The following is a 25,785-nucleotide window of genomic DNA, read 5'->3' on the forward strand; positions in this document are numbered from 1 at the left end:
AATAGTACGAATTTTTGAAGTAAAAAAAAGGGAACTAGTATTAAAGAATTAGACTTTGAGTTGATGATCGAAGTTTGTCTTTAGTTTTGTACTCTGTCCCCTTCTATTTCTTTTTGATTTCAAATATCTTATTCTCTCTCTCTCTCTCTCTCTCTCTCTAAATCGCGTTGAGATTTGAATTTTATTTTTCAAATATTTTTATCTGAGCAAGAGAAAAAGAGAGAGAGAGAAGAGGAGCTGGTGTTTGTTTGTATCGTTTGGGAGTTATAGAAGAAGAAGAAGAAGAAGAAGAAGAAGAAGAGAGAGAAGTCAGCAGCAGCAGCAGCTTTGTCTTTGTATTCTTGCAAGATCCTCTTTCATTTCAACTTCAACAGCTCCGCTTTTGTTTAGCTACCTTCTCTTCTTTCATTACACAACAAAAAAACAACTTGGGGTAAGTTTCTTTCTTTGGGATCGAAATTGACATATATCTTCTCTCTTGTCTTATGTTTTTTGTATTAACATCATCATTTTTAGTTTTCCCACAATTTTAAAATTCTCTCAGCCTGAGCTGTAATTTCTGATTTTTAGTCTCAGGTTAATTTTTCTACTTCTTTCTCAAGGAAACATATATATATATATATATATAAGTTATAATTTCTGATTTGATTCTCATCCCTCAGCCTTTTATTCTTTCTGCTTTCTGGGTATTCAAGAAAAATCAAATTGAAAAAAAGTTGTTTAAATCTTTTTGCTTTCAAGATTCTGAATCTTCAAAGGTTGGTTCTTTCTCTGCGGTTGATATTTGCATCCACAAGTAAAAATAAAATAAAAAAAAAGGAGAGCTTAATTAAGCTTGTGTGATCTCAAACTTTATATCATTTGGTTTTTCAATTTTGCTTTATCATCCGTTGACAGTGACCATTTTATTATTTTGTCTATAATTCTCTAGAAATCTTACTTAACCTCTCTCTACATGTTTGTATACTTACTGAATCTCTTTAAATTTCTCACACAGATCAAGTTTTTGGCTGGACGCAAACCCCTATTTTCACACTCAAAAGTCAACTACTAAATTGAAGGTAAAATTTTTTTTCCTCCTCTTAGATCATCATCTCATTCCTTAAAAGATTGGTACCAAGTTTTGAGCTATGTTCAACATCATTCATTAGTAAAGTAGTAGGATCACTTAGTTTATATCAAACATAACATTGGTGCTTACAACTTACAACTTGTGTCTAATGAATAGAGAGATACAGATACTACTTCCCATTGACTTGTCTTTAAAGAAAAGTCTGCCAGTTTACTTTGATCCTCAGCCAGATTTTTTCCCTTTCTGTTACTATCAACACATTTAATCCTTCTAATCCACACACAATTTTACAGCTTTTGCTTCCCCTTTTTTAAGGAATTTTTCTCCAATCACGAACCTCTAACCTTTACGAGTTTTGCATTGACAATGATGGATGGTTCATGGAGAGTGAGAGTTTATTTCGTGGCTGTGAATGAGTTTGATTTGATGTGGACTATTATTATTCATAGATATGATACTGTATACTACTATTAGGGAGAAGCATTTAATGAATATGCATCTAGAAACCACTCGAAATGATATGTCGTGGGGATACTTCTTTCTTTTGTTAAGCAATGGCTTTTCTGTGATTCTGGTACATGTTGTTTTCATCTAAACTAATATTGTTCCTTTATTTTTTTGTGTCTTCTTCTACTCTTGTGTTCCATTTAAGTTTTGAGCTTTCTTAATCTCCAAGTGCAGATAATTAGAATCTGGAATTGTCTGTGAAGAACTCAGGGAAAAATTGGATTCAAGTGCAGTTAAAGGAACAAAGTGACAGGGTAAGGTTTTGCCTTTTCTTTATGTTTCTCCCACTGAACATGTGAAAACTCAATCAAAGTTTTGATTGTTCTCTTCATCTTCAACTGCAGTTGGAGTCGATACAGTCCAATTTCAGATGAGGTAAAGTTCTACTTTTTTTGCCCCATAAACGAGGAAAAACATGGCTCAGACATGTATAAGGTTGTAAAGTTTTGTCTTTTTCTCTTCAGGTTTCATTAGCACTTAATCAAACACAGATCAAGAAGAGAGAATATATGTTCAAATAGCCTAAAGAAAGAAGCTGTTCTTTTTTTTGCAATGGGAACAATGGCAGAATTGGGAACCATGGGGAAGTTTGGAGCCATGGCAGAAGAGCAGCAAGTTAACCAGATGGTCATGGATAAACAATCAGCAGAAGAATGGCTATCGCGTGTCCATTCACTAATACCATCAGTGCTCAGCAAGGCCAAAACGGTTAATAATTTTGCAGGACGATGGAAGACCATAATCTCAAAGATTGATCAGATTCCAGCTTGTCTATCTGACCTCTCAAGCCACCCTTGTTTCTCCAAGAACAAGCTCTGCAACGAGCAGTTACAGTCTGTAGCTAAGACGCTCAACGAAGTGATAGAGCTTGCAGAGTTGTGTTCAACTGACAAGTATGAAGGGAAGCTGCGTATGCAGAGCGATCTCGACGCTTTATCTGGAAAACTGGATTTGAATCTAAGAGACTGTATGGTTTTGATCAAGACCGGCGTCCTCGGTGAAGCCACATTACCTCTATACATCTCAAGTTCACTGGAAACACCAAAAATTTCGAGTTTAAAAGAACTTCTAGCGAGGCTTCAGATCGGTCACTTGGAATCAAAACACAATGCTCTCGAAAACCTCCTCCGTGCAATGCAAGAAGATGAAAAGATGGTTATGCCTTTGATCGGACGAGCCAACGTAGCAGCTTTAGTCCAACTGTTAACAGCAACTTCGACAAGAATCAGAGAGAAAGCTGTGAATCTCATCAGCGTATTAGCGGAATCAGGACACTGCGACGAGTGGCTTATCTCCGAAGGTGTATTGCCTCCTCTAGTGAGGCTAATCGAATCAGGAAGTCTTGAAACCAAAGAAAAAGCTGCAATAGCGATCCAGAGGCTGTCCATGACAGAGGAAAACGCAAGGGAAATCGCAGGACACGGGGGGATCACACCGCTGATCGATCTCTGTAAAACAGGGGATTCTGTGTCACAAGCTGCGTCTGCAGCTGCTTTGAAGAACATCTCAGCAGTTTCAGAGCTGAGACAGTTACTTGGAGAAGAAGGAATGGTTAGAGTCGCGATCGATCTCCTAAACAATGGGATACTGTTAGGATCAAGAGAACACATGGCGGAGTGTTTGCAGAATCTCACTGCAGCGAGCGAAGCTCTACGCGAAGCCATCGTTTCAGAAGGCGGAGTTCCGAGTCTCTTAGCATACCTAGACGGTCCGTTGCCGCAAGAACCGGCGGTGACGGCGCTGAGAAATCTAATCCCGTCGGTGAATTCAGAGATGTGGGTGGCTCTCAATCTGCTGCCACGACTGACACATGTGCTAAAGTCAGGATCTTTAGGCGCGCAAGAAGCAGCAGCATCGGCTCTATGCCGTTTCGCGTGCTCGCCGGAGACGAAAAGGCTAGTGGGAGAATCGGGGTGCGTTGCGGTGATAGTGAAGCTTCTGGAATCGAAATCAAACGGATGTAGAGAAGCGGCGGCGCAGGCGATAGCGGGATTGGTGACGGAAGGAAGGATTCGGAGGGAACTGAAGAAAGACGGGAAGAGCGTGACGAACCTAGTGATGCTGTTGGATGCAAACCCAGGAAACACGGCGAAGAAGTACGCAGTGGCGGGGCTGTTGGGGTTGTCGTCGGGAAGCGAGAAGAGTAAGAGAATGATGGTGTCGTACGGAGCAATAGGGTATCTGAAAAAGCTGTCGGAGATGGAAGTAATCGGCGCCGATAAGCTTCTCGAGAAGCTCGAAAGAGGAAAGCTCAGAAGCTTCTTCTTTCACCACCGTTAGTTAAAAAAGTAAAAACAACAACCGGTTATTATGGTTTGATGTAAGTTTTATATATATACCAAACCACCCGTTAGTATTTTGGGCTGTTGTTTCTCAGTAGCTGTTAATATGGGCTTTATATTATATACAGGCCCATTAATTAAAAGTCAACCTAGTCAACTAGTTTAATTCCTAGATATTTTAATTTACAAAATTGAGAGTTTGGAGATATATTGTCGTAAGAAATTAAAATATTTGTGCAGTTATTGCAATAAAAAGAAAATAATCCGAAACAAAAATAGAGATTTCCTAATAATTTTGTTGGTAGGGGAGAGATACAGATAGAAAGGGTCAACGGTGCGTTCGTTTCTTCTCATATAGCTCTCTCTTATCATTCTGTTTTCTTCTTCATACCTCTTGTACGAGAATATATATTCATTCGTTTAAGGTAAAAAAAAAGTATGCTTTGGTGGAGCTCGAATTGTCTTTCGTATGTACTTTGTTTTGTCTTTACGATAATTTGCAATGAATCTGTTGTTTACCACTTTGAGTTAAGGGATAATTTTTTCTGGTGGCACTCCTTGGTAGAATTTTTAGGGTTTTCTCTGTAAATTTCGTAGGAATACTTTGTTAAACGGATGATGCATAAATCTGGTTTCTTTGGTTCGATTCTTGTTGTATTATTTTTGTTTTGATTTTTTTTTTTGGATTGTTAACCGCACAACAAATGATATCAAATTTGATCTTAAAGGTGAGAGAGAAGATGAGTACCCTTGAGAGGACGAGAGCTGAGCTTGGTCTGGTTGTTGTGTATTTGAACAAAGCGGAGGCGAGAGACAAGATTTGTCGAGCTATTCAATATGGTTCTAAGTTCTTGAGTGATGGTCAACCTGGCACTGCTCAATCTGTCGACAAGTCCACCAGCTTGGCTCGGAAAGTTTTCCGTCTCTTCAAGGTTTTTGCTTTTTCCCTTTCTTCTTCTTCTTTTTATCAAAGTTCACTTCACACTTTTACCCCAAATCAGTCTCAAGGGTATGAGCTAGCTAACTAGATGTATAGATCAATCATTCATGGTCAGTTAAGTTCGAGCTTAGAGTCCTTAAATCATATCTTAGATGTAGGATTTCTAGGTTATCACTTGCAGGTATGGGGGATAAATGTTTTTGAGGGTTCGCAACTAGAATGAATACACGTCATCTGTAACTCAGTTTCTTATAAGAGATGGAGTGATTCGAGTAAAATGGTTTTGAGATTGACATCTGTTAGTTTTACCTGTTGAGATGATTTGGAAGAGGATATAATACTATTTGATTTAGGAATAAGCGCTAAGTGGTGTTCTTCTTGTGGTGGGTGCAGTTTGTGAATGATCTTCATGCTCTCATTAGCCCTGTTCCCAAAGGGACTCCACTCCCTCTTCTTCTGCTCGGAAAGGTAATGTTATTGTTGCTTGCTTTTCAGAGCTTGTTTCTTTTTCCAACTAAATTGATTGATCTGATTCTGATGATTCATGTTCTTATTTTGGCAGTCTAAAAACGCGTTGCTCTCTACATTCTTGTTTCTCGATCAAATTGTGTGGCTTGGCAGGACTGGGATTTACAAGGTGAGGACATGCCTGCATTATGAGAGACTTATTTTCTCAGGTTAAACTGAGGTTCCGAATCTGATGTTATTATAGGACAAAGAACGCGCTGAGCTTCTTGGACGTATATCCCTCTTCTGTTGGATGGGCTCATCGGTCTGCACATCCTTGGTTGAGGTTTGTTCACTGCCACTGTATTGTTTCTCATCTCTGGTATAAAGGCAGTACCGCACTGTGTAACTAATGGCTAATAACTTTTCGAGATGTTTAGGTTGGAGAGCTTGGTAGGCTGTCAGCATCAATTAAGAAGTTAGAAAAGGAGATTGGGAATAAGGATAAACATCAGGTAAGATGCCTCAAGCTATGATTCTCTTTCTCTATGGATTGAAGAAGAAATTTTGTTAATTATGGATATAAGATGTTTATGCAGAACGAGCAATATCGTGCAAAACTAGAGAAATCAAAGGAGAGGTCGTTGGCTCTGGTGAAAGCAGGGATGGATGTAGTTGTTGCTTTTGGATTGCTTCAATTGGCTCCGAAGAAAGTCACTCCACGAGTCACAGGCGCTTTCGGATTCGCCTCCTCTCTTATCTCTTGCTACCAGGTATTTTTTCTTTCAAGAAAACAGTTTGCTATGTGTGTTGCAATCTTGCTTTGGGATCAGTTCAATGAATTAAAAGCCATAAAAAATCTATCGCTTGTGCAGTTATTGCCGTCACATGCCAAGTCCAAGACGGTCTGAGAGAAGGGAAAGATAGAAAAAGTAATGTAGTTTCACTTCACGCATGTCCAGGTGTTCCATATATGTAGTCTGGTCATTTGTATTTCCCCTGTTTTTGAAGACTTAGTAGTTAGTAGTGTTAAATTTGTCTCGATTGGTACGTTTTGTTTGTGTTAGATGTTGTTATGGTATAGCATGATGATAAACGTTTGCAGTCCCTCCGTAGATTAATAATAATAATCAACATTGCGGAACCCCACACTAAGAGTATATTCGTAGGGTAATTGTGTCAAAATCCAAGCAAGCGGAGCAATAGTAAAGATACATCTTCGTTCCGATCCTAGAGAGAGACTCTGTTGATGCATGATACTAGTAATAAACACTGTTCCGATCGTCCTAAAAAATGAGACTTTGTCGTTGCATCAGCTCCACCATTTCATTGAGCAATGAATAAATAAAAAGACTGATACAAGCAAGAGTGAAAGAAAGATAAAAACCCTCGGAAATATATATAAAACGCTAGCTAGCTATAGGATAGGACGTAAAATGTTTTATCTAAAGGATTCAAGGCAGTGATTCATGGTGAAATCTGTGTTCAATTCACAAAGCTGCAGCTGCATTGATAGTATCTTCGGCTGCACTGATGATGATGATAGCACTGTTACCGATTTATCCAAGTTTGAAAGCCACCTTACTAGTTTTGCCTTCGTTTTCGGCTTTCTTCCGATCGCTACCTTCTCCTTCTCCTTCTTCTTCATCTTTTCCCCTCTGTTTCCTATTACTCTCTTACGCTGATGAGACTTGCCCGTTTGCTTCATCTCACGGCTCGCTGCGGATAACGCCACAGACAACGACGATAGGTTCATTGTATTTTCCTTGCGGCCTACATCTATGGCCTCGATCGCTTTCTTCAGAGACCCGAGGTTGAACGCAGATGCACCACCCTTTTCCTCATCGTTCCGCCGTCTTGTTCTCTTCGTTTCCGGCTTCATCTTTCGTACGGCTTACTACACTTTTTTTTTTCCCTGGACTTTTACTGACTGACTTAATTAGGGCATTTATATAGTATATTTACTCACTCGAGCTTACTGGGCTTTTCTTTCAGCCCAATAACAATTGCGTTACAAAAACGCTTATTAATTACTAAGAGGTTGTTGTTGTTGTTGTAACTTGTCGTTACAATCCGATCATACTTGGCTTCATAGTGTATTACTTGAAAACTACAAATCTGGTTCACTTTATTTTCTACTACACTTTGATGTTGACAAAAGTCACAACACACGAGGAAGGAAGGATGTTGACAAAAGTCAAAAGTTGGAGACATTAGCGCGATCATAGAAGAGACCAGATGGGTCTCCATTAGGGACCAAAGCCAGTTTCACTGGACTCGCTGCACCTTGTTCAACGCTTAAAATCCCAGTGTTGAAATTGATATCTGTCTTGACGAAACCAGGACAAACACTGTTGATGATCATTGATTTGTTTCGCTTAGCCAACACTCGTGTCAATGCCATCACCGCAGCTTTTGATAGTATGTACGCAGACATTACTTTTGGCCAACCTTTGGCTTCTAATGAGCCTTGTCTGTAATCCTTGAGATACTCATCCATCACTTCATCTATTTTCTCTTCTGTTAGATTCTCAGCATCACTCAGCACTCCTTTTGCCCACTCATTTGACACATTCTGTAGTAAAAAAAACATATATACAAAGCTCACTCCTAATATATCTACTCTTGAATCAACATCCCCTGCGGCTACTTATATAAGTTTATGATGGGACTAGAAGAAAGAAGATGGTACCTCTAACTTTCCCATGGTAGAAGCGATGGTGACGATCCTTGGGGAAGCAGAAGACTGAAGCAGAGGAATCATAGCCTCACACATTCGTTTGACGCCGTAGTAGTTTGTAGTAACACACTCCTCGACAATCTCATATGTATCGCTCATAATCTTGGAAATATCAGTAGGTGCACCAGCCTGCAGTATTAATTAATGAATTATATGTTAAGAAGACTAAGGTACGTACCTCTCCTCAAGCATGTGGAAATTGTTAACTAGGAAATCAAAGTGTAACCTCAGCAATCTGAGCTTTGAGAACATGGACATTAACATTGGCGCCTCCAACTCCGGCATTATTAACCTGGAGACAATACCAAACAAGACCCTTTCAAGATTATGTATCCTAATGGCAAGAAACAAGAATTTGCTGAAGATCAAGTATCTCAATCCCTAAAAAAGGGAACTGCAACTAACGAAGATCTGAGAGTGAAACTGGTTGCAGCCAAGAATGTAAAACACAGATTGACATATAATAATATAGTAGGAATCGGACAAAGATTCAAGAAAAGAAAGAAGGTGAAACCAGAATATCGAGTTTGCCGAAGCGGGTCTTAAGAAAAAGAGCAAGAGAAGCGATGGTGTCTGGAATGGAGACATCAAGAAGGTGAAAGGAGATGGCTTGATCAGAAAAACAATTCTCTGTCTTGAGCTTTTCGACAGCAGCAATACCCTTTTTCTCATCTCTCGCAGTGAGAATCACATTTATCCCATTTTTAGCTAGTTGCCTGCATATCTCTAACCCTATCCCTTTGTTTGAACCAGTAACAACTGCAACTCTGATGAACACAACAAAAAAAAAGAATCAAAATCTGATCCCATAAAGATTTCAAGCCGAGGTTAGAGAGAGAGAGAGAGAGAGGAAGCACGAACCTTGTGTCGGCCATTGAATTGATGAGAGAAAAAGTCAAAGGGAAGCTCTATACATATTTTCTCTCTTTGTGCTGTCAATTTTAAAAAGTATAGTATTTCACTCAGTTCACCAATTGCGAACGACGTTTTCTTTCTTTTAATAAAGTGTTTTGAGTTAATTTAACTTAATTTGTTAGAGATATTTGAAGATTATTTTTACATTCATGACGTTCTGTATATAGTAATTCAATTACATTCATGAATGTGTATGTATACTGTATAGTCCTTAAACAAATAAATGATGAATCCATCACTTAACTGTACACTGCAACCCAAGTTGGTGATGGTTAAAGAATGGACATATATACCCTTTTTCCATGAACGAAACGAAACTACCAGCAAGTGTTTAAGACGTTCTTGTTTGTTTCCACCAGAATTATAAAAACACAATAAGGTCATTAGATCGCCAGTGTGCCGCTTTCTATTATCGGGTTTTCATCAGACGCATCCGTCGGAGGTTTAGGCTTAGTCGCCCTCGAGAAACCATACCCCAGAGAGCTTCCGCTTGCTTCACTTAGCTGCCATTGTCATTACGCCGTATCCCCAACACAAAAATCAATCAGACCAAACCACACTCTGATATATATATAAAAAAAATAGATGATTATCGACAATTAAACACACACCTCTGTCAGCTCAGACAAGTGACGGGTTCTGAACTCGTTTATTGTGTTTGCAATTTCCGACGTCGGTAATTTTGCCTGAGAAGGTTTTTTAAACCCCAAAAAAAAAAAAAGGATCGATCATGCACTGTGTGTTTTATCCTTTCTTTAGGATTACTTCCACTAATAAAAGAAATCATTTATTTTTTTACCTGAGCAAGAACAGCAGCTGCCAACTGTAGACTAGGCTCCAGAGTCTCTGGGACAACCTAGAAGTTTTTGTGATCGACATATATTATTAGTGTACCATTTGATTAAAAAGCTAGAGGAGAGTGAAGGGTATGTGAACATATTACCGCAGTAGCACCGGCTTTTTCTAGATTAAGACCATGAACTACATCGTGTGCGCGGACAAAGGTTTTGACATTGGGGTAATACTTGCTCAAAGCCCACACACATCTGTAGTTTGCTCCTGGTGCGTCTAAGGCAACCACAGCAGCGCATGCTCTCTCTGCTCCTATTTTGTGGAGTACCTGTTTTTTTTTTTTTTTTGGCACAAGTGAAGTAATAATTCAAATGCTGATCTAATCTGTAATTGTCTAGTGTGTCTTTTTCTCTTTTTCTTTTTGTGTGCGTGTGTACCTCTCTACTACCAGCGTCTCCGAAATAAACAGGAAGATCCAAGGAACGCCCGATAGTCACTCTATCACTGTAGATTTAAATACGAGGTTTTAATTTCAGGTAAGCACAGAATGTGAGAAAGAGGCCAGGTGCAATCTTGAAACTAGACTTATAAAGCAGAGAGATTCAAATGTAATCTCAGCGTGTGTGTGTGTGTGTGGAAATTACTGATAGTCCCCACATTTCCAGATTGATACGAGAACAAAACATTTGAAACCTACTTTAGCCCACAAAGATTATCTGACAATAGAGGCAATGAATAAGGAACGTAATGTTACCTGCTGACATCGAGGGCAACAAATGGGATAAGTCTTTCCGAGAGAAGCTGAGCGATTATCTACAAGTTACAAACAAAAAATGGTCATGAGGTTAGATACTACGACCTATCCTGTGAAGCAGACTATCTAGAGAGAGGTTCTCATATAAGAGCATAAACTAAAGAAGTTCAGATAGTGTATTAAACCTGCCCAACTCGACCAAATCCGCAAATAATTATGTGATCTTGCAAATCATCCGTCTGCAAATAAAATCAGACAAGAAAAAAATACACTCATCAGTCGGTCTTGTAATGAATTTCTCAATTAGAGAACGTGTGAGCTTCACTGAATTCAGGTGGTACCAGGATTGATGGATTATTTCCTGACAGAGTTATATATGCTATAAACGAAACATCATGATTCCTACCTCACTCTCAACCGGCAACAAACTTCGAACATCATGCAACTCAAACCGAGATGCAATTAACTGGCCACCAGCAGCTAACCAAGGTGTGATAGCCATTGAGATTCCCACGACAAGAAACAGCAACGAAGATAACTGGGGAGACATTATACCCTGAAGAAACAACCACATATTAGGCCTACAGGGATAAAAGGTAGTTGAAAACCATTAAGTTGTGAAGAACATTGGTGCTTATATACTCATGTAGATGACAAACCTGATTGACAGCTTCTCCGAAAGCAACAAATGCAAATTCTCCCCCCGGGGCCAGAAGTAGCCCTACCCGAATTGCAGATATTATTGAAATGCCGAACAATTTGCCCATAATCACGACTAACATAGTCTTTCCCACTATCAAGAGTCCCAAAGTTCCCACTATCACAGGGAAATTAGAGAGAAGTAATTTCGGATCAATAGACATGCCAACCTGAAATGAAAGGAACTCTTTTTGTTAGTTTTTATACCTGTGCTTACAGTTGATTACTAATATCAGGATCTTACTAAAACACAAGTAAGTCTTACTTTTCACCATCTATAATTCGTGATTCTTTCCAAAATATGGATACAGTTATAAGGAAAGTTATGTTACCGTCATGAAGAAGAGTCCCAGTAAAAGACCACGATATGGAGCAATATCTGATTCCACTTGCAAGGAAAATTCTGTCTCTGCAAGGAGTAGACCAGCCAAAAACGCTCCTAGTGCCATGGAAAGTCCAGCCTGATTCATAGAAGCGGAAAAATTAGGTGACGGAAACGAATAGCATGTCAGTAAAATAGTCCAATACCAACAAGGTCACTGTCATACCCTGGCTGTCAATAAACTAGTCCCAAGAATAACAAGAAGCGTGTTGGCAGAGAATATCTCAGCGTTTCTGTTTTCTGCAATTTGCTTGTAGATTGGTCGAAGAAGCTGTATGCCACAAAATGCCATAGATTAAAACTCTATTGAAACAGATGAACTGAGTACTGGAAGTAGCAGTGACAGCACAGTAGTTCATGAAAACATGCCTCTTCCTTTTGTAGCAAATCTAAAACATTCATCTAACAAGTTTGGTGGTAATTAACTTATTTTAATATCCGGGATCTCAAAAGTTAAAAGTATCTGAGCCTTACAAGACGGCCACCAGCAATTATGGCAGTAATAGCAACTGCTGCTTTGACTGCAGCAAGCCCAAGAGCTTCAGCGATGGCTTGAAATCCAATCTGTAAACAGCAGCTAGTAACTTAGCATTTTGCTAGCACTGATACTTACTAGACTTCCTTTAGTATATCTCGCATAGTAGCAATTTCAGCACATGGCATCGAGCAGAAAAAGAAATCCTTGAGATGAGCTTACCCCTCCTTTCGATGAATTAGGTGAAATAAGTGGGATGAGAATCAGTAAAACAACAACAGCTAGATCCTGTGAAGAAAAACAACAAACTGATGAGAAATGCCTCAGCATAGTTGTCGTTACAAAAGTACAGAATTAACTATGTTCTGAACCGACCTGGAAAAGCAAGACGGAAAATGAAGCCCTTCCATGTCTGGATGTACTCTCACCTCGTTCTTGTAGAACCTGAAAACCAGGTACATTGTTTCTGTTCAACCATAGCGTCATTGCATAAAAATCATGAAAGGGCTGTTACAGACTTTCCTTTCATTAAGACACCTATGTGAATACAACCAAAAAGGTCACCTGAAGGACAACAGCAGTGGAGGACAGTGCCAGGCCATTTCCAATCACTATTGCCGCTGGACCAGCTTGACCAGCAACATAATGGGCAATCAATCCAACTACAGCTGCTGTCAATAGAACCTAGATTTCAACAATAGTAGTACAAATTAAGCATGTACGTATTGTAGTAGTTGATAAATAATGGGGAATGATATACGCAGATCTACATATCACCTGAGCGGAGCCTAATCCAAAAACATATTTCTTCATGGAACTCAGTCTTTCAACAGATAGCTGTCAAATCAAAACAAAACAAAATTTGGCTTTTCGACCAAACACAATTTGAAAGCAACAGGATACACAAACATATATCAAATAGTATACCTCAAGGCCAATGTTGAAAAGCAAGAAAACAACTCCAAATTCTGCGATGGCCCTGGTCCCGTGCACATTACGGATTATCGAAAGACCATATGGACCAATCAGAATTCCAGCTGCCAAATACCCAAGAACAGGGCTGCCTATACATTGCAGCAGATGAAGCCATCAAGATGGCACATAAATCTCTATGCAACATGATTGCGAGACCAGAACTGAAATTGTTTTTGACTGATGAGAACATGGAAATCGTAAAAGTTTTGAGGGAAAGGGATAACAAATAGTGGTGCAATGGATAAGAAACAAAAAAAAGAATCCTACTTACCTCCAGGAATCTTCTGAAATAAAGGCACAAATATGACGCTTGCCAGCAGTAACCACAAAAAATCAAAAAGGGAAGCTTCTTCCTCATTGACCTAATAATGGTAGAAAGTTTCAGCCTGCAAAGTACATTCAAAATAATGTTCACTTTGAAAAAAAACAAGAACAATCTTTAATACCTCCTGGTGAGGGAGCATCTCAAGTAGTTTTTTAATTCTCTTGGGAATTTTTTGCACTTGCCGGATCAATGGCTTCGTACTGGAAAAGCCGTCTTCTGTACTAGTGCTGGTAACATCTGGCTGTTGAAGCAGCTGATTGTTTCCCCCTACTCCATTGGAGTATAATGTCAGTCTGGAACGGATAAGAAGAGCATATCAACAAAAAGACTAAACTTTAAGTACTTAAATGATCCTACAAAAATTGACGAGAGTAAGAGTATATTTTCAAACTGACCCTGCTCCAAGAAGTGCAATCCCAAGAACTAGCTTGGGCCATTGCTTTTTGACAGAATCAACCAGACTCGCAAACACTGTGGCGGTCCCATCTGGATTGGAAGAGAAGAAAGATGCAGAAAAGAAACGGGAGGATTTATTAAAGGATGCCTTGGGAGAATTAAGAGAGGAACCCTCTTTTGGCTGGTCTTTCTCCTGTTTTTTGGTCTGAACATTGATCTTTGACTTTTCAAAATCTGCTTCAACCACTTTAGAAGACTCTATATTTGGCTTTCCATTCTCATGATCGCTTGACTCATAAGGCTGAGTTAGTTTTTGAGTCTTCTGACCAGCTATATCAGGCACAAGATCAGATGTGTTCTGTACCGCTAATAAATCATCATCTTTAGGTGATTCTTTTTCAAACTGAAGGCTTACAACTTCAATATTACTTGAGAGTACTTCCTCATCCTCGACAGGAGCTTCTTCATCGGAGAGTTGGGTCTGAGTTTCCTCTGGGGTCAGAGAAATGGAGAGAGACTTTTCTGCTCTCTGCAAAGCGATCTCTGCATCATTAACGCGTTGGGTAGCCTCGAGCTCAAATGCTACAGCTTGCTCAGCGAGTTTCATAATATTAGCGACATCCTCCTCGGCTTTCAAGGCATTGATCTGTATTGTCTCGGCGAACTCACTCAACTTGTCCACTTCCTTCTGCAGCTCGTCTTTTTTGCTTTGCAGAGAATTCAGTTGGGCCTCACAATTTGCTAAATTCACTTGGCATTCTTTGATATCATCCTTAGCAGCTAAAAGGGCATCCTCTTTATCGTTAACATCATCTGTTCTCTCATCAGTCTCTTGTGGAGTATCATTCCCTGAACCAGCTGCTTCAAGTGATTCTACAATAACCTGAAGCTTAGCCTCAGCAAGAGATAAGGCCATAGTAGCCTTATGAAGAGCTTCTTTAGCAAGAGATTCCTCATCGACGGTATCTCGAATGACATCAAGGGTTTTGTTAACGTCATGCCAAGCAGTAGCAGCTTCATCCTTGAGTGCAATGGCTCTTTCTGAGAATCTCTGAGCCTTTTCCTCAAACATGGTACTGTTAAGTCTAGCAACTTCCAATTCTTTAACTGCCATGTGTAGTAGCTCCTTGAGCTCCTCCAAACTCGCGTCTTTATCTTCATTCAAATCTGTACTTTCGGAAGATTCCCCAATTCGATCATCACTATCTAGAGAATCATTGCCCTGACAACTTAACCTAAACCCAAAACCTCGGAGGCGAGTGCCAAGTAATGATTTTTTTGGGCTAGAATGCAAATTATGACTATAAAACCTTGTAGAGAAACGAAGACACGAGTGCACTTTGGGAATCCTAGTGCTGATGATTCCTTTGGGATTTGAAAAGCAGTAGTAGTAGTAACTCGCACCATGAGATAGAATCGGCTGTGGAACAGTAGACGCAAATTCCATGTCGAATCAATTCAAAAACTAGAGCTTTTACTTGGTTCCTCGAACCTTCATATATAACTAAACACCTGTATGACCTGTCTCTGGAAAATTCCAGGAAGCCACATCATTCATATAGGTATCATCACACAATTCAGACTTGAAAATCAAAAATACGGCGAGAAGCGAGAAAGAGAGAGAGAGAGAGAGAGGGAGAGAGAGAGAGAGAGACTAACCAATCATTGAGAACTGAGAGTACGAACAGATGGCGTGGGCTCGTCTTCGGTTCCGCTCCAAACAGAGTTTTTTCAAATGTTTTTCTCAGTCAAAAAAAAAAAAGGAAAAATTCATGAGTTTCTCGCCAACCAGACATCATCATCATCATCATCATCGTTCATGGTATTTTTGGTAAGGATTATTTTCCCCGATATATTTACGAAAACACCCTGCGCTTCCCTAAAATAAATGAATGATCCACATCACCCGATAACCACTTGGTTTAATTTTATCCGGTATAACCCAATTTGCTTTGAACCGAATAGATTAGATGATAACAATACCGTATTCTTTCACATACATATAAGAAAAAAACTATCAGTATATCGCATAGACCATGACCATCCCATCAGTAAGCAAGCATATCACTGATCACTCTGTCAAAAAATCATATTTGTTGCTTTTCTCGCCCGTAATATATTATAACGTAATCAATAATAATACCAACGAATCAAAAGAAGAAGAAAAAAATCATGTCTGGACTCTTGATTATGGAAACAACTCATTACAAATAAAAATCAAATCACACAACACTCACTCAACAAGAGATATATATTCAAGACTGTGAATCGCCGTTTTCTTCCTTGGTCTCCACTGCGATATCTTCCGTAGCCTCTGCAGGAAGAATGTTGCCTGAGGCTGTGCGACGGTGGTTCGTCGCTTGGAGCACGTGAGCGTAGTTTCCTTTCTCCATGAAGAGTTGGTTAAAGTGATGCCGACAATAGAGAACGCTGTCTAGGGAGGCGTAAGAGGAATGAGTGAGCGTACAGCCACCGTGAGCGCACCGGAAACATGTCTTATGGAAGCATTCTCCTTCCATTTGTACCTGTTAGCAGCAAATTAACCAAATTCCCTATTAAACCGATCAATTCAACATTTTATGGAACCAGCAACAACCAAGTACAACGTTCTGATATCGTATCCAATGTAAACTAAACAGACCAAAAAAAAAAGTCAGTTTTTCTTTTCCTTTCCCGTTTGATCTAATCTAGTAATAAATCATATGAACCGAATAAATCAAAGGACATGGAAAATAAAACCCCCAAAACTGAAATGCCGAGCACATAAAATTTTGTGTTTCTACAGTACCAGTTCGTTGCAATTTTGCTTAAATTTACAAATCTACAAGTTAGGGACTTGATGGTAAATATTTGGATAAGGAAGAAGATGTAAAAAAAAATGCAAAATACCAACCTTTTCAAGAGGGTAAACAGTTTTTTCGCATGCGGCACACTTGTCTTGTGTTCCACAGAAGATGGAAGATATCTTGCTGGGAGTCCTAGTCTGTAATGTTGAAATTATCAATGCAGTCAATTTTCTTTCAGATCCTATTTATTCGTCCAATCATTAAAGAATGAAAAATGAAAGATTGATACGCATAATTATCATATAGAATGATCATTGTACACATAAATGATGAACGTACCAGCTCAGGCTTCTCAGTTTTTCCTGATAAAAGAAAGAAACTTGTTACGATCATGATGATTTATTTGATTGGAGAAAAATAAGAGAGATTCGAAGTTGGAGATATATTATAATAATGAACCTGGTTGAAAATTTTTGCTGAAATTGCCAGACTCCTTGAACAATTGCTCAAAATGAGTCTTGCAGTACAAGACTCCGTCCATGGAGGAATAGTTGCTCATCTGCCATCAACGCATAAATATTGTTTCCATGTTTGGAATCTTTGATTGAATAATATGATCATAGGAAAACTGAACAAGAAATTTGGGAACTAAATGATCCCTTGTATAAGAATAATGCAACATACCACAAGGGTTCCTTTGCAATGGGTGCACCTGAAGCAAGACTTGTGGTAAGGCATCCCTTCAATAGACAACATGTCCACCACATACACTGTCTTATCGCAAGCATTGCATTTGTCGAGAGTTCCTGTGAAAGACATTTTTCTGTTTTTTTTTTTGTTTTTGATTTTCTTTTGTTGTTGTTTCCTTCTCCAAGATCCTGATTAAAACAGGTTAGAATTTATTTTAATCAAATCAAGAGGTCATCTGAGGAATTAGTTAAAGAAGGAAACCTTTACCTCAGACAAAGGAGGAACCTGCGAAACTTCTGTCCTCTTTTATACGAAACCTTGTTGCAATTGTGAGGCTGTAACGGAGCAAGTTTTTTTTTTTTCTCTCTCTTTTTTGATTTTGCAAAACCAACGAGATAAAATTGGGTGGCAACGTGATTGGAGTTGAGCAAAAGAAGGGTTCTGGTTTCTGACAATTTCAACCCATTAAGGAACGTTACTTTAAGCCAACTGTCTTGAGGTGGTGCAACCCATGTCAGGTCCTGCAAAGGAATATAACAACCTAACATTATACAAATATATAATATTCTTCTTCAATAAAATAAAATTGCTTTTAATACATCTGTATGCGTATCTATCAAGATACCCAGTTGTAAGTTGATGCAATTTTAATGAAATAGAAAGTGAAGCACCACTAAGTCGATTTTCTCTTTTTCCAATATCTTAAGAATTATAGTGTAGTTCAAGTCTCTCTTTTAGTTAACATTACCACACGACACAATATTTGAATAGAAAAACCTGATATGCAAAGTAAAGTAGTCTTACAACACAACTTGTTGACACAAGATGAGATCTGAGATTGTCTTTCCGTGTCGATCGATTCTCCTGGAACAGTTGACTCCACCATCTAATATGTTCCGTACGACAACATTCAAAGCATGAATGCCTTTAACATCATATATCTCTACAGACACATTTTCATCGATTGGTTTTGCATCGGTTTCAAGAAACGGAGAGGTTGATAACAGAACTGACATCACATGTTTAACCCATTGAGGAGTAATGATGAGTTTCAGACGATCGATATCAGGGGAATAGTGTGGGATTAGTGAGAAGTTTATGTCGTTTCCTTTATCACCTGCCCGGCTATGAGCAACAGAGTAGAGTGGGATCTTTCGGCCAGATGGAGCAGGAGAGTGATGAATTCCAGATAAACCCGTCCACTGATCACCTTTCGTTGTTTGGTTATTTAAATTTTTCTTAGGGATCTACAAATGGAAGCAATACCAAGGTGTTTAGCACTTAAGTTTAGAATTCTTTCACAATTTCATCCTCTAGTTTTGAACACAGATACGTACAGAATCTCCATACACAATAGATTGATTCACTAAGGAACTGGATTCAGTTTATGATCACTACGATTATCTAATTTTGTCTTAGCACTTAGCGTAGTATAAGATAGCTGTCAACAAAGAAACTAACCGGTTTGAGCAAGTACTTTCTCACTAACCTTTTGGATTTTCTCTTGAGCAACTGGATAATGATTTTCAGGGGTCACTGACTTTGATGTGTTGGTGTGCTGAAGTCCAGTTTTCCAGATTACAGATTCACGGCTGACCTAGATAATCAAACATGTAACATCAGAAGCCAGGATATGATTTATGCAAGGCTATATTAGTTACAACTTCACGATAGAGACGACATACCAAAAGCTTTTCAAGAATAATCTCTATCTTGTGTCCGGTACTGCATGATTGCAAATAATTACAAGGAGTCAAGCCAAACCAAAAAGACCTTCCAGCATCTCATATGCTCTATTTTAACAAATATCAAGTTTCGGTACATTGAGATTGCCATGATAAAAATTATCAGTCTGCATAATCAGAGATAAAAACAGAACATGCTCTAACTTGTCAATAATTAAGCATTCTGTCAAGTCTATAAGATATCTGAAACCATCAGGATCTGGTACTACTGTAATGCTACAATAAGAAATTACCTAATTCCACCACCACCAGCTGGTCCATTTGTATATAAAGCATTGAACTCTTTCGTTAAGTGGACTGCATGTTCTTTCAGTTTGAATAGACCATCCATACGTAATCTAATATCTCCACATGACTGCCAAGATGATTCAGCGTCGTTGTTTGTCGCCTTCAAGCTATCAAGCCCAATCACATAAGAAAGAATGCAGTGGTTAACACCAGGAATGGTTTCTTCCATCCAAGATCGAACCTAAAAAAAAAGCACACAGTAAAGTATGTATACACTTTATGAGAAATGAAAAATCCATTATAGGCATAACAAGGAGTCATTTCAAGCAAAACTAGTGCTTAATAATGCTACTACATCATAGACATTTTAACCAAAGGCACACCAGAAACTCTGAAGCTTTAGCACGCTGAATAGATCCATGCCCTCCATAAGATATTTCTCCCCATCCTTTCCAACCACACTCCTGCAAAAAAAAGAACGAATTATAGAACTCAACATATGTTGTTCTTTAGTATCAATCTAATAATACCAACATTTTCTATGGATAACCTTTGGAATCAACCGCAAAAGTTTCTCAGGCACAGCAGTGTTAGCAGATGGTTTTGCTCCACTGCATTGTATTTTGCAGTCTGAAAGGGGAAGGAAAGAAACATCTCGAACATCAATCACCTGCAATAAAGATTTTCAAATCAACTGTTTCCGTTGTTGTTACAGTTGTTTCTTCTAGCTTTTGTACCGCTAACTTACCACATCAGGTGTAATGTAGGCACTAGGATCAGCAATTTCATACAGAAGTTGCTCGGCGCAAGTACTGGTATTTAAAATTCCACCAGTCCCTTCAGGCTTTGATACATATACTTTCCCGTCATGGCCAATTTCTGCATAAGGAAGTGACACATCCTGGAGGAGAGGGAAAGCCAAGTCTCTATAATGGTCACCTAAAGAACAATGAAGAACGAAATGACCATACTGAAAATGAAAAACAGCAGTCCATTATTTCTTCCCTGAGCCAGTAAGCTTAAAACACACCTGGATGCATGAAGTATCCACCAGTGAGCTGACATCCGCATTCCAGAAGGTGGCCAGCAAGAGTTCCCTGAGCTAGCAGCTCCAAGTCATTCCAATTCCAACCTAGTTCATAGACCTAACCATACAACAAGGAAATGATCAGATTAACGAACAGAAACGCCTCTTGATACGAATTCAAGCCAAAGGGAGACAAACGATGATTATAAAACTGAGATGATAATGATATGCAATCCGAGTGGTTATCTGGTCCAACAAGAAAATCGTCCTGGCTGTCAAATATCAGATAGTTGGACGGATAAAAAGTCCTCACCATTGGTGCTAAAAACAAGGCAGCATCAGCCACTCTTGAAGTAATTATCACGTCTGGTTGGTACTTCTCCAGACATTCAACAATAGGAGCTGCTCCAAGATAAGTGCTAGTACCCTTCAACAAGGAGAATAAAAATTTCAGGACAACCACAAGGAGGAGCTAAATAAAACATGGTACAGTCTGAAACTCTCTACTCTTGTGACATATAACCTACAGCCCTTCAATGTACACATAACCATGTGTACGCATCTTCTAGTCTATCAAAATAGCAGTCACAAGCTGATAATAATACCCCATTTGACACATACGATCAGGAGTACGAGAAACAGAATCCTACCCCGGTAGAGCAATATTGACCGCAAGAAGATGATCCAGAGCCTAAATAAGATTCAAAAGACAATGGTTAGACACACTTATAATACACAGAACACTATCAATAATATATCTCCCAGGAATGAAATGAAAGTAGCTTCCATAACCTGTTTCAAAATGCACCTCATGAGCCACAGCGACGGAAATTGTGAGCCCTAGTTCACTGGCTACCTGGAGAACCTTCTTCTGAGCCCCAGAAGGATCAACTGTATAAGGAAAAAAACACGAGAATTCAGATTATCAGTCAGAACAAAAGGGCACCATTATATAGAGTATAAGCTCTTACTTGCACCCATATTAGTGATTATACAAGTGCCTTTCTCCACAGCCAAAGGTAGTAACAAATGCATCCACTCTGAAACTGTACAGCAGGAGGAAAAAAATGGTTGAAGTTGATGAAGTTATGAAACAATCCTACAAGCCAATTCTAGCAACTAGATGATAGACTACTAATTTTCAACAAAACAAAAAAAAATCAAACTCAAACATACCACGAGGGTCGAAACCGTCACCGCCAGATGACATAGAGAGCCAGCGATCAGCCAAAGTTCGCTCGGCTAAGCACTCAAGGACAAGATAGTGAAGGTCTTCAACTCTCTGAAGCAGTTTGAGAGCCGCCAGTGGCCTATCGCCGCCGAATCCAGCACCACATCCGACGTAAACCGTCTCCTTTCGCCTCTTCGGGTTCTCCCTCTGAAATTTAAAATCAAAATCATAACCACCACCAAGAAGCGGATGATTCTCAAAAGTTGAAGTAACATTCAATAAAAAATCTTACCAACTTAATCACACAATCGCTGAGATTCTCTTTACCGTCCATGAGAGAGAGAGTAGTAGTAGTAGTAGTAGAAAACCCTAAAACACCAGGAAGTGGAGAGATCATGCAATTGGATCTCTCACGGATTGCTTTGAATCCCCGACGTCGATGATCACAGATTGAGGAATTTGAATTTTGGGAAAGACGTCAAAAGAAGCGAGTGGGAGAGGAGTGAGAGAGTCCCTTGAGTTTTATTATGCTTATTATCCCAGCCACCACCATTAGATTAAAGAAAGTGAAGAACTTAACTTTAATAAGTAATTTACTAAAACGGTCCCTAAACTTTAAAATATTTTTCACACAGGTCTCTTTCTTTCTCTACTTGAAAAGGTTTTGCCAAAATAATTAGGATCCGTTTCGAGTAGAAGAAATAGAATCAGAGGGACTAGTTAGTAGGCAATGGAAGGAGAAGGATTCTGCAGCAGCGACTGGGGAGAGATAGTAGCAGAGAAGGTTGTGTCGGCTTACATCTCTCTCCCGAAGAAGGGAAAACCTCAAGGACGTGAAGTCACCGTCCTATCCGCTTTCCTTCTCTCTTCTCCTTCCCAATCCAAAGGTCTCTCTCTCTTCGACTATTTTTGCTTTATCCTTTGGTTTCCTTCTGCTGTTTCGATTTTTAAAGCTAATTTAGGGTTTATGTGCAGACCTGGAAGTAATAGCGTTGGGAACGGGGACCAAGTGCGTTAGTCGGTCGCTGTTGAGTCCCCGTGGAGACATTGTTAACGATTCTCATGCCGAAGTTGTCGCCAGAAGAGCTCTCATGAGGTTCTTCTATTCCGAGATTCATCGGATCCAGCAATTCACTTCCCCCGATCAGAGGCGGACATGTTTTAATAATGATGCCAAGCGTCAGAGATATGATGATAGCGTAACAAGCTCGATACTAGAGTCAGCAGACCCAAGCTCTCCTGGAGAAGTGAGTTATAAGCTCAAATCTGGTTGCCACTTGCATTTGTACATTTCTCAATTGCCATGTAATCCATCAGCTTCTTATTCGTTTTTTGCTTCTTCTCGTTTCAATAATGTCGTCTGGCACTGACCATTTTTTTGTTGATATTTATATAGGTGGTTATGCTTCTACTAGTTCACCCTTGTATGCCCTGAAAAATATTCCATCAACACAAGTAGATGACGACTCTGTGTTAGTTCAAGGCTCGTCTGGACGTTCTCATGTTCCAGAGATTGGTAATAGCAACAAAGGTATTGAACCTCATTGTTGCAAGAATTTGTTTTCCCTGCTTGCCTTTCTCTTATATAACAGCTATAAGATAGCGGATTAGACTGATGTTGTTATCGATTTATTTTGGATGTCTCCATTTCAGGTAATGGCTCACAAGTAGGAGATATGGTGCAAAGAAAGCCTGGTCGTGGTGAAACCACACTCTCTGTTAGCTGTTCGGATAAGATAGCTCGATGGAATGTTCTTGGAGTTCAAGGTTTCCTCTCTACTCTGCTAATGTTTTTGCAACCTCTTCTGTACTTTTAATTGCATCAAGCATATATGTCATGTGATATCTTGTGGGTCTATGCTTGAAGTTTGACAGAGAACTTCTTTTGTCATTCTATATTTTCTTATGGGCATTTTTCTCTCTCTCTTTGTGTGTTCTTACTTCAGGGGCACTGCTTTCCCAAGTCCTTCAGCCTGTGTATATTTCTACCATCACCGTTGGACAATCTCTGCACTTTCCTAATAGTTTTTCTTTGGCTGATCACTTGCAAAGGTCTTTGTATGAGAGGATCCTTCCATTATCGGATGAGCTTCTGACTTCCTTCCGTTTGAACAAGGTTTCATCAGCTTCTTTATACCAGAGTATCATGTAAATTGCAGTAGTTACTTGCATATGCTGTGCTAATTCCTTTTCAGCCACTGTTTTTTGTAGCTCCAGTACCACCATCAGAATTTCAGCATTCAGAAACTGCTCAAGCTACCATAACATGCGGGTTAGTTTTCAATGCTCTCAACTCTAAATCACATGACAATGACATATCTTTCTCTTCTTTCTTGTTACTAGGTGACGATGTATTTGTTGTCTCTTAGGTATTCCTTGTGTTGGAACCATGCTGGGTTACACGAAGTTATTCTTGGAACAACCGGTAGAAAGCAAGGCACCTCAGCTAAGGGAGCTCTGTATCCGTCGACTCAATCATGTATATGCAAGTAAGAAGAGGAGCCTTGTTATCCAAGCACGACCTTTCTTATTTCTAGTTGATACCATAGTCATCTGTTTTTTTTTTTTCTAGACAGCGGTTACTTGAACTATTCTTGAAAGACGCTCATGGACACGAAAATGAATCCTCTAAGTCAATTAAAACTTATCGAGAACTGAAGGTACATGTGATATTGATTATTTTCTGCTGCTTCATTTTGATTTAACATGCTTCCACTGGTACTACTTACATACTAAAGTGTATGAATCATAGCGAGTGTTTGACATGCATTCCACAAGATTGCGATACTTTTCTCTGGTTTGTTGTGAGATGGTTTACGTTTTTTTGTTTGTTTTAATTCTATGCAGGACAAAGCTACGGAATATTCTTTGATGTCGAAGATTTTTAAAGGAAAATATCCATTCAACAACTGGCTAAGAAAACCCTTGAATTACGAAGATTTTCTGATAGATTAGTCTTGAGGTATGTCTTCCTATTTGCCCTCTCTCTCTCTATCAACCTACCTTCTTTGCATCATTAGTTCATTATCGTTTACAAGTTGCTAAATTTGATAACTTTGTTTAGGGAAGCAAAGTAATTAACTATTATTATGATGATTACGTTCCAATAATAAAAAAAAAGAGTTGAGACCATGAATCACAGAAAATTCAAAGAGTGAAGAATGTAAAACGGGAAACCCAAAGAAAACAAAAGCAGATAATATGAATTTGACTGAAACGAACGAATGAAGATGGAGTATGTTCCATTCAGAGATTGACTCGTCCCTTGATGATGTCGAGGCTCATCTCGCTAGGATCTGTTGCTTGCAATTCAACTTGAATCCCATCCATTTCCCTCTTGAATCTGTCCTTGGAGCTTGCATACAACATCTTACTCCTCACTCTTGATGTATCAGGTGACCTGAAGCAAGTCGATGTCTCAGTTATCACAAAGTCTACGTTTCCAAATCATTAGAAGAAAAAGAAAAAAAAAAACAGGGGAAAGGAGCTGTACCATGCGATGAAAAAGATCTTGCTCTTCTGGCAATTCTCAGGAGTGGTGAAATCAAAGTCATAGACAGCATATCGGCACTCGTCCTCTGGAATAGATCCGGTGAAATCGTCGTAAGTTTCTTCTGGATTCCCAAGCTTGTCTATCATAACTTGCTGAGCCTTCTCATCGATTTTGAAAATAATGTACCTATAATTCCTCTTTGCTTTCAACTCCAAGAATTTGAGCTTGCACTCATCGCTTACATGCATCCCAGAAGCTGAGTTAGCCTGCACAATCGAACACACGCATAGTGAACTAATATGATCACAACATATTACATGATTGATTGATTGGTGATACCATTGGTAAAAAAAAAAAAAAAAAAAAAATGAGATGTAGGAACATACCATGTTTTCTGCTGAAATTGGGGGCTTGATGATCTGAAAGTAGAGAAGGTAGGGGGGTGGTTTTAGAGGGTGAGAAGAAGGAATAGACAAGTAGGTTTGGTTGGGTCGTTAGGCTGGTCACGTCTTAAAACCAAGAAGACTTTGATGCTGTCACGTTGTAGCCATATTTTACTTCCATTAGAAATATTAGAGGGAGTCTATATATTATATTCACGCTACACATCATAATTCACATGTATATGTATGTTGTGTATGTAAAGCACATGTGGTGAAGTTCGTTTGTGTTCCGGGCATAATTGGGAAGTTGAGGAGGTTTCATGATGTACATGTTTTATTTCTTTTTATTAAATGTTTTTGACTTTTTCTTTCCTCACAATTTGGTTGTAGACTTTGCTAATTTATTCAATTTAGCGGGAAAACAATAACTAGACTTTCGAGTTTGTCATTTGTTTTTGACAACGAGTTCGTTATATATTTCTCCAAAGGGGTTTTGCACTATGAGAAATTGCAGCTACTATCATTTGAAAAAAAAAAAAAAGGGTTTGGCCGAAAAATAAA

General features: G+C 39.1%; 9 protein-coding genes across 25 annotated transcripts; 3 read left to right on the forward strand and 6 right to left on the reverse strand.

Moving 5' to 3' along the window:
- Positions 1–2,131: 2,131 nt before the first annotated feature.
- Positions 2,132–4,004, forward strand: LOC104754341 (uncharacterized). The gene has a single exon (XM_010476511.3). It carries the CDS (start codon positions 2,132–2,134, stop codon positions 3,857–3,859), a length of 1,728 nt encoding a protein of 575 aa, XP_010474813.2. The 3' UTR covers positions 3,860–4,004.
- LOC104754340 (peroxisomal membrane protein 11C) lies at positions 3,767–6,395 on the forward strand. 4 transcript variants are annotated; one of them, XM_087495057.1, is made up of 8 exons: positions 3,767–3,899; positions 4,590–4,793; positions 5,195–5,269; positions 5,364–5,438; positions 5,514–5,594; positions 5,689–5,763; positions 5,848–6,021; positions 6,124–6,395. In XM_087495057.1, exons 2-8 carry the CDS (start codon positions 4,602–4,604, stop codon positions 6,157–6,159), a joined length of 708 nt encoding a protein of 235 aa, XP_087351183.1. In that variant the 5' UTR covers positions 3,767–3,899; positions 4,590–4,601; the 3' UTR covers positions 6,160–6,395. The 4 variants fall into 4 exon arrangements, with proteins under 4 accessions (XP_087351183.1, XP_010474810.1, XP_010474808.1 ...); XM_010476508.3 differs by lacking the exon at positions 3,767–3,899 and adding an exon at positions 4,063–4,195; XM_010476506.3 differs by lacking the exon at positions 3,767–3,899 and adding an exon at positions 4,069–4,286.
- A 294-nt stretch (positions 6,396–6,689) lies between these two features.
- On the reverse strand, positions 6,690–7,130 carry LOC104754339 (uncharacterized). The gene has a single exon (XM_010476504.3). The coding sequence runs from the start codon at positions 7,128–7,130 to the stop codon at positions 6,690–6,692; it is 441 nt and encodes a 146-aa protein (XP_010474806.1).
- A 129-nt stretch (positions 7,131–7,259) lies between these two features.
- LOC104754338 ((+)-neomenthol dehydrogenase) lies at positions 7,260–9,012 on the reverse strand. The gene is made up of 5 exons (XM_010476502.3): positions 8,850–9,012; positions 8,503–8,755; positions 8,215–8,280; positions 7,941–8,117; positions 7,260–7,823 (listed from the first exon to the last, which is right to left on the reverse strand). Exons 1-5 carry the CDS (start codon positions 8,861–8,863, stop codon positions 7,446–7,448), a joined length of 888 nt encoding a protein of 295 aa, XP_010474804.2. The 5' UTR covers positions 8,864–9,012; the 3' UTR covers positions 7,260–7,445.
- Positions 9,013–9,028: 16 nt separating this feature from the next.
- LOC104754337 (K(+) efflux antiporter 1, chloroplastic) lies at positions 9,029–15,794 on the reverse strand. 2 transcript variants are annotated; one of them, XM_010476501.3, is made up of 21 exons: positions 15,361–15,794; positions 13,701–15,228; positions 13,427–13,598; positions 13,252–13,342; positions 12,933–13,069; positions 12,783–12,842; positions 12,570–12,689; positions 12,381–12,449; positions 12,228–12,293; positions 12,005–12,094; positions 11,697–11,801; positions 11,481–11,609; positions 11,109–11,318; positions 10,856–11,005; positions 10,635–10,688; positions 10,450–10,508; positions 10,133–10,199; positions 9,847–10,023; positions 9,703–9,759; positions 9,515–9,589; positions 9,029–9,406 (listed from the first exon to the last, which is right to left on the reverse strand). In XM_010476501.3, exons 2-21 carry the CDS (start codon positions 15,146–15,148, stop codon positions 9,287–9,289), a joined length of 3,456 nt encoding a protein of 1,151 aa, XP_010474803.1. In that variant the 5' UTR covers positions 15,149–15,228; positions 15,361–15,794; the 3' UTR covers positions 9,029–9,286. The 2 variants fall into 2 exon arrangements, 1 of the variants encoding a protein (XP_010474803.1); XR_015586693.1 differs by lacking the exons at positions 9,029–9,406; positions 9,515–9,589; positions 9,703–9,759; ... (2 more) ...; positions 10,450–10,508; positions 10,635–10,688 and having other exon boundaries at positions 12,933–13,141; positions 15,361–15,559.
- On the reverse strand, positions 15,794–17,451 carry LOC104754335 (LIM domain-containing protein PLIM2b-like). The gene is made up of 5 exons (XM_010476498.3): positions 17,172–17,451; positions 16,947–17,046; positions 16,827–16,849; positions 16,595–16,684; positions 15,794–16,226 (listed from the first exon to the last, which is right to left on the reverse strand). The coding sequence occupies exons 1-5, from the start codon at positions 17,304–17,306 to the stop codon at positions 15,957–15,959; spliced, it is 618 nt and encodes a 205-aa protein (XP_010474800.1). The 5' UTR covers positions 17,307–17,451; the 3' UTR covers positions 15,794–15,956.
- LOC104754336 (uncharacterized) lies at positions 17,275–22,053 on the reverse strand. Of its 11 annotated transcripts, none has more exons than XR_015586701.1 (15): positions 21,641–21,907; positions 21,354–21,555; positions 21,149–21,223; positions 20,970–21,068; positions 20,828–20,868; positions 20,491–20,604; positions 20,181–20,295; positions 19,899–20,089; positions 19,685–19,820; positions 19,534–19,614; positions 19,156–19,391; positions 18,863–19,029; positions 18,667–18,769; positions 17,982–18,424; positions 17,275–17,698 (listed from the first exon to the last, which is right to left on the reverse strand). XR_015586701.1 is itself a non-coding variant. In XM_087495046.1 (15 exons), the coding sequence occupies exons 1-15, from the start codon at positions 21,743–21,745 to the stop codon at positions 17,692–17,694; spliced, it is 1,977 nt and encodes a 658-aa protein (XP_087351172.1). In that variant the 5' UTR covers positions 21,746–22,053; the 3' UTR covers positions 17,275–17,691. The 11 variants fall into 11 exon arrangements, 2 of the variants coding, with proteins under 2 accessions (XP_087351172.1, XP_087351173.1); XM_087495046.1 differs by having other exon boundaries at positions 18,667–18,774; positions 18,863–18,902; positions 19,701–19,820; positions 21,641–22,053; XR_015586700.1 differs by having other exon boundaries at positions 17,482–17,698; positions 18,667–18,774.
- On the forward strand, positions 22,028–25,082 carry LOC104754329 (tRNA-specific adenosine deaminase TAD1). 3 transcript variants are annotated; one of them, XM_010476492.2, is made up of 10 exons: positions 22,028–22,235; positions 22,324–22,653; positions 22,745–22,879; positions 23,002–23,115; positions 23,295–23,464; positions 23,544–23,620; positions 23,718–23,837; positions 23,921–24,008; positions 24,196–24,310; positions 24,744–25,082. In XM_010476492.2, the coding sequence occupies exons 1-9, from the start codon at positions 22,079–22,081 to the stop codon at positions 24,301–24,303; spliced, it is 1,299 nt and encodes a 432-aa protein (XP_010474794.1). In that variant the 5' UTR covers positions 22,028–22,078; the 3' UTR covers positions 24,304–24,310; positions 24,744–25,082. The 3 variants fall into 3 exon arrangements, 2 of the variants coding, with proteins under 2 accessions (XP_010474794.1, XP_087351179.1); XM_087495053.1 differs by having other exon boundaries at positions 22,324–22,595; XR_015586705.1 differs by having other exon boundaries at positions 22,050–22,235; positions 23,560–23,620.
- LOC104754331 (actin-depolymerizing factor 10) lies at positions 24,404–25,404 on the reverse strand. Its single transcript, XM_010476493.3, has 3 exons — positions 25,228–25,404; positions 24,842–25,107; positions 24,404–24,748 (listed from the first exon to the last, which is right to left on the reverse strand). The coding sequence occupies exons 1-3, from the start codon at positions 25,228–25,230 to the stop codon at positions 24,595–24,597; spliced, it is 423 nt and encodes a 140-aa protein (XP_010474795.1). The 5' UTR covers positions 25,231–25,404; the 3' UTR covers positions 24,404–24,594.
- Between the last annotated feature and the right edge of the window lie 381 nt (positions 25,405–25,785).

This window comes from Camelina sativa, chromosome 17 (assembly GCF_030686135.1).
Source record: "Camelina sativa cultivar CO46 ecotype springtype chromosome 17, ASM3068613v1".
Taxonomy (NCBI): Eukaryota; Viridiplantae; Streptophyta; class Magnoliopsida; order Brassicales; family Brassicaceae; genus Camelina; species Camelina sativa.